Below are 11,135 nucleotides of genomic sequence, written 5' to 3' on the forward strand. Positions count from 1 at the left end.
TCTGCTGGTCACGTGGCTTCAGGAGGCCTCACTCTCTCCAGACCCTGAGACACTATCCTGAAATGCCTCATCTGGTTTGAAGAAGTCAGCGTGGTGCATCCTGCTCCTCACTCACTTACTTACTCACTCATCTCCCTGTTCCACTAAAAGGAACATGTTCAGCAAGAGGGCACATAGCAGCCTGGGGCTCAGAGTAGAAGGGGACACCGGTGGGGACCACACCCCTGAGGCACCCTAAGAATAGAGTATCATGGCATTGGGAAGCACAGTGTGAGGAACGTGGTCAGAGATGCTGCCACAGTGGGGACCGGTCCGGTCCTCTGGGGACAGGGAAGATTATGAGTAACACTTTGTAAAGGATACAATGGTCTAACCAGTCTGCTGTGCACCGGAAATCAATACAAAATACTATTGGAAGTAACTAGATCAGGGCTAATGGGGATTGGACAATATGAAATGAGGGTTTCTAAACCCTGTAATTGAGAAAGGACCTCTATAAATGGTGAAATACCATTTATAATAATGTTATTTTTCATCAATCCTTATGTTGAAAATTTTATAAAATTAAACAAAATTATCTTCAATTCTTGAAAAGTCAGAAGTACTGTGAGCATCACAGTCAATGGTAAATGAAAACCAGCAGGAGGAACCAAGAACACAAGGCCTGTGTTCCTCACAGGGCTGAACTCTCATGGCAAAGGCAGGAATAGAGAGCCAAGGCCTGTGCCTGGGGCTGGGAACCCAACAGGAAACTTTCGTGACGATGACAACAGCAAGAACAACCACTGAATGTCTCGACCTGAAAGAATCACCCAAATGAGACTATTACCAGCTATAAACTAACAGGGCTCCCTGAAGATCTCTAAACCTCAAAAGTGACTCCGAGGGGTCACATACCAGCAACAAACCCAGCGGCCTGACAGAAGAAAATTTAGCTATCACATAATCCTTTAACATCTGGGAACACAGCGTTTCAGGTACCTGTATGGAGGTCATTAGTGACCTGAAAAAATTAATGGCTCAACCCTGAGTCACAGAAGGGATGTGCTCATTCCACTGCCCTGGGTGCTGACAGCAGAAAGACCCAACTGCAAACAGCAGAACCCTCCCAGGAGAGCTGAGGCTTGAGATGAGCTGGAAGATGTGCTTTCTGAGACCAGCAGGGGGTGCTGGTGGACTGCACCTGAGAATCAGGGCTCTGGGACAGGCAAGCTGGGAAAGGACTTTACTGGGTCTTGCACACTTGGGCAGGCAGGCAGTGTCCTCAGTGAGGTGTGACTATCCTGCACCTGATCCCCAGGAGCCACATGAGCACTCAGCTCTGACTCACACACTTGCCTCATATCTCACCCTGTAGTGAACCTTGGCCAGCAGAGTCCACCTGTTGTGGCTTACGATGAGAACCAATGCACAGGCGAAAATGATCCTGTGTGGAAAAAGGGAACAGGCACGAACGACTACTCTCTCAAGGGGAGAGTGCCTATGGGTGCCTCAGCCACTCCCTCAAGAGGGGAGCACCCCGACCCTTGCCTAGACAGGCTTTTATTACTCTCCTGGGGTCTTACATCAGGGAAAGATTTATTATCTATCACATAGAATATTATTGTCTACATCATAGGTACAATCAAGGAAATAAAAATAACATGCAAAGGGAGACGGCAATGAGCTGATTAGCTCTGTCCTTGGGAGAGCTCACACAGGCTTTGGAAATTACCTTGGAGATAGACAATACAGATTGTTGCTTTAGACCAGGGTGAGGGAGTTTTAGCAAGAGCAAGCTATAATAATCTGTAAGAATTTTCTATGCCTGATTCCCACGGGAAACCTCAGTTTTCAAGTCTGGGTTCTGCCTACCACTTCGCATCTGTAGGTTTTCCATACAGAGCTGAGTCACATTTGCCAGGCCAAGACAAACCAGTCCCCTACAATTCCCCCCCACTTTTTTTTCTTTTTGTTAAGGCTGTTGTGGTGACACGTCCGATAAGACTCACTACTTGCTGGTCTCTTTTGCCACCATGGGCAAATAATTTGTAAGTGCATCATAATATACAAAGCATCATTAAAATCTGTAAACAACCAGCAGCTCCAGTGACCCAGAATCTTAGATTGAGTCCACCAAACCAGTATTTTGCCTTTAAGGAGCCAGGATTATCACTAAGGATTTGCAGGATCTCCTGTTTAGTTCAGCGTTGAATGTCCTGCAATTGTTGGTGTAACTCCAGTTGCAATTTATTGATTTGTCCCTTTAAATCAGTAGAAAACGCTCCTCTTAGGTGATGTTGAATAGCATGCCAGAAGTATTGGCTGGAGTTCCATTGTAGTGGGGTGACACCCAGTTTGGAGAAACCAGAATCACAGGTCAGCTGCTTACGGGTCACTAGTGCGTCCTGGTGTTCACCAGTCCAGTTGAGCACTGATTCAACTGCAGAAAGTCGAGTCAGGATTTCTTGATCAATTTGGGCCTGTTGAAGCATTTCTAAAGTGGAATTGGTTAAGAGAACACCAACAGTATGAGCAGTTTGAACTGACCCAATGAGGGCAGCGGTTGCCATGGCCGCAGTAGCTGTGACAACTAGAGCAGAAACAATACATGCAAGCAAAGTGCCAACAAACCATCAGACTCTTAAGCAGGCCAGTGCATAGTTAAGCACTATTATGTCACTGGGATCTTCCCATTCTCTGGTAACATTAACTGGCACCCATAGCTGAGTTCTTCTTCTAACTATATAAACTGTAGTGAGGCTCAACTGAGTAATATTGAGATGAGTAAGACAGTTGGCATATATGGAGCCTGCAGGGACAGGCAAAGAATAAATTTTTGCTGATTCACTGTAAAAGACTTGAGCTGTCCCTGGAGTTTCCAAAAATAAGTAAGGGTGAGAGGTACAAACTGTGACCCAATCTTGTTTTAGAGGGTCAATTTGATAAAAACATCCTTGGATACATTTAGGGTCACATACAATTCTTATATACAGATGCATTGTAGTAATAAGAAGCAAGCCCATTTTTCCATGAGTTGTAACGCCAAGGGCTAGTGTGGTTGGAAGAAATGATTCTGATAATAGGTGCCCCAGTACCAGGCCCTTCCCACCACATATTAGTATACAGGATTCAAGGCAGAGCCCAAACTATTGGGCCAAGCTTAGCCAGTACTTTCCAATTAGCTCCCCAGTTCTCTACTACAAAAGGACTTTGGGGGATAAAAGCAAAAATAGCATTCGGTCCTCTGCACAAAGACCAAGACACTGAGTCTTTGTGGCTCTTGTCTAAAGTACAAGGAGGAATTGGAGAGGATTGAGTATGATAAATCCTCTCTGGGGCATGCAAGCCAATTATAGTTACTATGGAAAACTGATAGTAACTACTGTATTGCTCTTTGCTTGCAGCATAAAGTGGCTCCTTTAAAGGAAAACACAAAGTGTCAATAAGAACAGAAAAATAAATTAGTAAATACTTAGCAACATAAACCGTATTTTTTGGCACCAGAATCCAGTGCTTATTTTCTTCTAGTTGGCCAGTGTCAGCTGGGCCACCTGGTCTGCTAGCTGATCGGTTTTCATTTCCAGGTAGCAGAGCTTGGTGTCTGTTTTGTTATAAAGCTTCACCCTTTTAGCTGGAAGCCAGACAGGACCTGGAGGGATGGAAACTCATGCATACCCACTTCCCCATGTTAAGGGATCTACAGGACTCTGCCAAGTACCATCCCCCAGCAGATCTCTGTATAAAACTTGAGGATAAGATGACTTTGGTTCTCTCTTCGGAAAATGTTTCTCAGTTAAAGTACAGTGTGATTCATCACAGTTTAGAAAATTATAGGTAAACATAGTTAACATAATCAAATTTGGGGGGCAGACTCCTGACTCCCCCTTTTTTGTTTTTTAAGAAGATTTTTAGAAGTATAACACTCCCATTCAACAACTGCCTGACTGGTTGGATTGTAAGGTATTCCTGTTTTATGCTGAATATTCCAAGGCTGAAGGAAGGCTTGAATAGAATGTGCAAATTATCCAGGGCCATTAGAAGCTTTAATTGGCTGAGGCCGACCCAAATGACTGAAGGCTTCAAGCCAATGGGCTTGTATATTTGTAGCAGATTCTCCTATTAAAGCAGATGCATGTAGGGCATCAGAGTAAGTATCATAAGAAACGTGCATGTGTTTGAATTTTCCAAAGGGAGTGTAATGAGTGACATCTGTTTGCCAAATTACTTGAGAACTTCGTCTTTGAGGATTAACTCTTGTAAAATGAGGATACTTTTTAATAATTTGAAAAATGGTTACACACAAAGGGCCTTATGTGACTTGATTGACTAATCATTTTTCTTTGGGAATAGAATAGCCAGTTCTTTCCTGAGGAAATGACCAGTGTTTGAAGGTGCTGAGTTAAAAAATGGTACTTCATTTTCCAGGGAGGAGGGCTTGTTCCCCCCAGGAGACAGTATACCTATATCTCAGTTTTACAGTAAAGGGTCACAGCTCTGGCATAAACAAGGAGGATTTGTAATATTTCCTTAACACCTCACACTTCCTATCCCACTTATAGCATGCTTTAGATGGACAAGTTTATGAACACATTCATAACTTTTAGAAACAGTTTTTCCCTACTGGCAAATGCATTTACTTTTTTTTAAATCCTTGGTGATTGCTACATTCTTGCAATGTGCTCAAAAGTGAGCTGTCATTATCTAGTGCCCTTGAAAAATTTTTAGCGAGGTTGAAGAAGAGGGAGGGAAGATATTAAGCTCAGCATAGCTTGTTCCCTTGTCCCTGGGTCTTCAGAAAGAGGATTCAGAATGGTTAAAAGACACATTTCCTCACTGGTTTTCTTTCTGAGCGTTTTACCATCTCAGGGAAGTGAGATCTTTTTCTTTCTTTACTAATCAATTTAACTTCTTTATGATGTAATATTAAGGATCTCATTCTTTCTATTAAAACTTTTTAAGACTGAGATGTTACTCTTAAAAACAGAAACAAAAACAAAATTCAGGCAAACCAGTATTTTCAAATTAAATCCTCTAAAGGAGGGAGTGAGAAACTTGTCTTTATCTCAAATCACCTGGTGCTGTTTCAACTTCTGTCCAACTTTTCCTAAATAACTTAGTCTAAGATACCTTGTCAGGGAGATATTTAGCAGCTTAAAAAAACTGCCAAATTAACATACAACATTGCTATTGTCCTTTAGAGAGCCTATACTTGTTGTTTAAAAGTTTCCATTTTTACTTACGATTTTTGTCGTTTCAGATTCCACAGCTCACATTAAACCTTAACTAATTAGCTATTGGGGAGTATAGTGTGGTGGGTCAAAAATGTACTGTTGGTGAAAACTGTCAGGGAGGGCTGCCTGGTATCCAGGGTACCCTAACCCCGCTTATGGGTTTCGGGATTTTCCCACGTGTCTGAGACTGCGAGGGAGGGATGGAAGCACCAGGTGACCAACGTTTGTATCGCGCTTCCTGACCGAGCCGAGAGTTCAATTACTGTGATTAGAATTCCCTATGAGGCTCCTACACATCTCAGGGATTGACCCCAGACAGCTCCCAAAGGCCCCTACTCACATAGGAAAGCCTGAGATGTCAAGCGGGAGGGAGAAAATGCCTCTTATCTTCCATGTCTTGGAACACTCAAACAACCTTGTTAACTGACTTTGAGTACTCAAAGCAATCTTTGGAGTTTGGTTGAAAACAAAATACCCATTTACTATCTGCTTTTCTGTTTACAGGCAGGGGGAGGAAAAAGGCAGAATGAAAAGTCCTGCAAAAAGCACCTTTTAAAGAAAGAATGTGCAGAGGTGCTTGGGAAAAAAATCTAATTGAAAGGAAAGTTTATTGCTCTCTCCCAAGCCTAAAACCTAATTGGGGATTGTGCTGCAGGGATATGCTTGTGAGTGATTTTTACAGTGTGCCTCTCATTGTGTGGGCTTGGCTTGAGATAGGCAGGAAACCTACTGTTCTTTCCTTGCACACCTCCAACTCATACCTGTCACAGGTGTCTTTGTTGGGGCGAGCGCCCTTGTGGCTCTTAAATGCTTGACCTGTGCCCGTGGGCTGTGGCAATATCCAGAGAGAGAGAGCAAGGCTTCTTCTTACTAAAGAAAGTGTGGTCGCTGAAAGAGCAACCTTGGAAAAATACCCTTTTCCCCTAAATTACAACACACCCTACCCCCTCCGAAAAGCACTTGGGTTCGTCAGTCCTTACCTGGGTTTTTGCGCACGTTCGACCCATGTTGGTGTGTTGGCCACAAACAGACAGCCTTGGCTGACACCTGACACATCCTGTTCCTGGGCACCAGATGTGGCAGACGCTATTCAGCAGAATCCGCCTGTTGTGGCTTACGACAAGAATTAATGCACAGGTGACAACAATCCTGTGTGGAAAAAGGGAACAGGCACGACTACTCTCTCAAGGGGAGAGTGTCTATGGGTGCCTTGGCCCTTCCCTCAATAGGGGACAACCCCTATCCTTGTCTAGACAGGCTTTTATTATTTTTCTGGGGTCTTACATCAAAGAAAGATTTGTTATCTATCACATAGAATAGTATTACCTATATTCTGGGTACAATCAAGGAAATAAAAATTATATGGAAAGGGAGATGGCAATGAGCTGATTAGCTCTGTCCTTGGGAGAGCTCACACAGGCTTTGAAAATTACCTTGAAGAGAGACAATACACATCTGTTGCTTTAGACCAGGGTGAGGGAGTTTTAGCAAGAGCAAGCTGTAACAATCTGTAAGCATTTTCTAGGTCTAATTCCCACAGGAAAAGTCGGTTTATAAGTCTGGGTTCTGCCCACCACTTCACATCTGTAGCTTTTCCATACAGAGCTGAGTCACATTTGCCAGGCCAAGACAAACCAGTCCCCTACAGGTTCATCCTTAGCAAGTAAATGGGACTATTTGCTTTGGGGTCACTGGTCTCCCAACACAAACACAATTGTTACCACAAATAAAATACCTGCTCAGTGGCTGGTGGGGAGGAGCACAGAAGTGCATCGTGTGTGACTGAGAGAACCTGGTGGCTCGTGCCCAGTGCCCTATGTGTCTCCTGGTGCCAGCCTGGGCTCCACTGATGACTCCCTGAGCTCTGAGACCTGACAGAAGCTGGGTCTCCCTGTGACCTGAGATCCGAGCTGTGTGGAGCCCCTGCATCCCCGGGGCTGGTCACAGCCTCCCATTGAGTAGAGGCTCTCAGAGCCCTAAGTGCTCACTGTCCAAGCTCAGTGTGCTGACCTCCAGTGCTCTACCTTCTCCAGTTCTGTGACTGGAAGAATGTCGGACAGAGTTTATGTATCAACCTTTGTACTGAGAAAAAGTGAAGTAGACAAAAATGTCTTTGTAGATGAGAATCAGAAGTATAGGGGAAGCCAACAGGCTGACAGAGAGGGCAAATGAGAGCCCAGAGCAGCCGGCAGGAGCAGAGCGTGTATTCCCTGAGCACGCTGGGTTCTGTGGGATTGAGGCGCATCCGAACCTAGCATGTGAGGTGAGGGCCTGGGACCTACAAAGGGGCCTCCTCACAACGTGAGTAACAGCAACAGAGTCAGTCAGCTTGTGAGCAGACTCCAGCACAGTTACTGCTCTGCACGACCAGGCCAGGAAGTCTCCATCCTAAACCAGAGTCCAGACTGGCACAGACTGGTAATGAACCCAGGCAAAGGCCAACTCACACCACAGGGAGCCTTCTTTTACCCGGTAACCAAGCTCCATGCACCATCTCCCATGTGGAGCACTCTGGGGGGTCACCAGTGCCTCGGATTAATCGGTGTCTCAGGCTAACCTCACACACAGGGTGTCTCCTTCTGCTACTGCCCTGCACAGTGACATCAGCAGCACTGACCTGCACATTCATGTCCCTCCTTCCTGGAGAACTGGGAGGTGCCACAGGGGCTGCAGGAGGTGGGCTCTGAGGCCAACCAGGAGGGCGCTCACTTGGTCCCAAGAGCCCTGGTCCTGGGACAGATACTCGGCTGGGTTTTGTGCACTTTGGCCAGCAGCATCCTCACTGTGTGTGAATTTGCAGCACGTGGGGTCCCTTGAGCCACAGGGACACTGGTCTCTGACTCACTCACTCGCTTCCTGTGTCCTCTTGCCCCTTCCTGCTGTTGTCATTCCAGCCTGACGTCCAGACAGGGGCAGGTGGACAGTCACCAAACAGGAGCAAATCTGCATGGAGAAGTGCGGCCTCTGACTGTCTGGACACAGGATGAGAGACCCTTGGAGATGGGAGAGTCTCAGTACCAGCAACTGTGCCTGAGCAGGCAGAGTGCTGGGCCTTCCCCATCATGGCCCAGATGACTCCCCTCCTCACCCTCCTCACTCACTGGACGAGGAGTTTGACTGGTGGGGATTGAAGGATATCCATTGGGGACATTCGCATGGCTGGTACTTCTGGCATCTGGGCTCACACCGTGTGTTGTCCTATTGTTTTTACCCCGTTCCCTCCTAAGCCCAGTCTCCCGGGTCCATCTGAGCTAAAACAGTCATCCTGCACTGTGTCTGGGGCTCTGTGTTTCCCTGTGCACCTGTATGTGTGTGTGGGAAATGAGTGAGGAAGTGTGGGTTATTAAAATGTTCTGTGTGGTTCCCACCCATTAGTACAGACATGGTATTCACACTTTGTTTTGTTTTTTGACCATTAGAAAGTTTTTCTCCTAAACTGCTCTACCTGGTACTGGAATGATTCTCATAGTTTAATGGGGACACTCTTCCTTTTTCCTCAAAACTTGAACCTGGACTGAATCGAGGCCACATAATTGTAGCTCCTTCGATTGAGGGAGAGTTGGCACACCCAGCCTGCTATTGAACACAGTTGACAGGACAGGGTCCTTGGAAGACCCTCCTCTCTTCCAAACCCCAGAGCCTGTGACTTCCTGGTCGGCTGGGCCCTAGAGGGAGGAGACGGGATAAGCACTCACCAGGAGGGCAAGAAGGCATTTCCTGGAGGAGGCCAGACAGTGTTGGAAAGGACAGGGTTAAGTCTGAGAACATCTAGGCTACTGGGCCTAAGTGAGAGACCTCAGCCAGCTTCTCACTCAGCACTCAGGTTGTCCAGAGAAGAAACATGGGGCTGGGGCAACCAGGGACTTAAGGGAGCGGTTGGTACAGACCTCACCCTCCCTCTGTCAGTGGACTGATTTGCTTGTGTGGGGTCCCTGACTCTGCCTCTTTCCAGATTGCCCCCAGAGGAGGTCACAGTGACATTGGGGGAATAAGAGGAAGCTAATTTGCATAAAGGCCCGCCCCCTTCCTAGTGGGTCTGGGGAGTAGAAAAGACCCTAAGACCCCACACTCCAGCCCAGGAGGTGAAAGCTTGTGCCCTGTGAGCGTCCCCACCATGGTGTGGACGGTGCTCCTGCTCGGGCTTCTCACCTCTGGACCAGGTCAGGGGAATGCACTCTGAGTCCTGGGGGACACGTAAAAGCATTGTTTCTGGTGGCTGTTTTCTGCCTTAACAATACATTCCTTCTTTCTCCTGTTGGTTTTACCAGCCAGTTCTGAGAATTTGGTGACCCAGGAGCCATCCCTCTCAGTGTCTCCAGGAGGGACAGTCCCACTCACCTGTGGTCTTAGCTCTGGGTCAGTCCGCAGTAGTAATCACCCCAGCTGGTTCCAGCAGACCCCAAGCCAGGCTCCCCGCACCCTAATCTATGGGACAAACAGTCACCCCTCTGGAGTTCCTGAGCGTTTCTCTGGATCCTTCTCTGGGAACAAAGCCGCCCTCACCATCCCGGGGGCCCAGCCTGAGGACAAGGCTGACTATCACAGTGCTCTGCATCTGGGCAGGAGTTTGCACTCACACAGGGATGTGAGCCCACGGGAAAGTGCGACTGAAACCTCCTCATAACTCAGGAAGGCTGAGCCACTACAGGTGGAAGAAAGGAGAGAGGGTGGAAACAGTCAGCACCATGGGAAGGAGCTCTCTGGCCCCTTCCTCCCAGCCAGTGGTTTGTCAACATGTGCCCCTTCCGGTCTTTTCCAGGATGTGTCCATCTCTCCAGTGTGGCTCCTGAAAGCCTGGGCTTCCTCTCCCCCTCTCTGCCTATGATCCTGAAGAAAAGTTAGCTCCAAAATTCTCCAGCCCACAGTCACTTTGAGCTGCCGCTGCTCTGGTCAGACTCGTCTTACTCACCAAGCATCACGGGGAGTCCTCATTCATCACAGTGATGACACGGACCCCCCTAATCTTCGACCTTCCTTCCTACACACAGAGCTAGAAACGAAGCCCTTTAGCTGCCCCGCTCCATGGAGCAGGTGCTTGCAGTCAGTGTACAGTGGAGTTCATGAAGGAAAAAAAAGATTTGGGAAAATTTATTTTTAATACTACCCAGGAGATCACTAATGCTCTCTTGATATTTATGTCTCACACTCTTCAGCTCCTCTGCTTTGGAGCATTACTTAATTAACTATGATGGAGGTTTTTTTTTTCATAGTGTAACTTAAAAACCTCTCTAAACTTTAATATTAACTCTGTAGTAGATTTTTAAATAATTATTGGTTTTGGAAAGCATTTGCTCTCACAAAACTGGACAGTTTTATCACTACATTGCCTCACAGCACAGAGAGTGGTCCATGGATGTTTGTGGACTGATAGTTACAAAGTCTCAGGTCAGTGTTCCCAGCATCATCTCCCCCCGCAGATGAAGTTTGACCAATGGGCAGCAGGGGGCGCTGTGGGTTCCCCAAGTTCTAACAGTGGGTGCCCTCCCTTATAATGCCCCAAAGTGCCCTAAACTGGAGCATTAGAGCCTGTGTCTGCTGATGGAGACTCGGTAGCTATTTTCTCTCTGGTCTAGGTAGGGTCTCCCCCTTACAGGTCTGCGTGAGGCCCCAGGAGCGGGGTCCCCTGTGGTCCCTCCAAGAGCACACAGTGAGTCTCATCCTTCTTAACTGCAGTTCCCCAAACTCACTCATAAATGGAGAGGATTTCAAAGAGAGCTTTCCTGTGATTTGGAAATCAAGTGAACAAAACTGGATCCAAATCTGGCTCTTTCAAATAATAGCCTGTTTCAGTGCCGTCCCTCTGAGTTGCTCAGGGCTGGTGTCATCCCCTCCCTGTACTGGTGACACAGGTCCCACCCATGGCAAACCAGAAGGAGGAGCGTGTGGATGAGGAAAGCAGGATGCTGACCTGAGCAGGAAGAA

The 11,135-nt window shown here is 47.0% G+C and overlaps 1 gene segment (V, D, J or C); it reads left to right on the top strand.

Annotated features, from left to right (window-relative positions):
* LOC118994679 (immunoglobulin lambda variable 8-61-like) overlaps positions 1 to 6,343 on the top strand; it is a 29,913-nt gene extending 23,570 nt beyond the window's left edge. The window contains 2 exon segments of the V gene segment in view: positions 6,171 to 6,224; positions 6,288 to 6,343. Of these exon segments, the coding sequence occupies positions 6,171 to 6,224; positions 6,288 to 6,343 (110 nt within the window).
* The last annotated feature ends 4,792 nt before the right edge of the window (positions 6,344 to 11,135 follow it).

The sequence above is a fragment of the Sturnira hondurensis genome, unplaced genomic scaffold (assembly GCF_014824575.4).
Source record: "Sturnira hondurensis isolate 20B ecotype Veracruz unplaced genomic scaffold, ASM1482457v3 Scaffold0009712, whole genome shotgun sequence".
Taxonomy (NCBI): Eukaryota; Metazoa; Chordata; class Mammalia; order Chiroptera; family Phyllostomidae; genus Sturnira; species Sturnira hondurensis.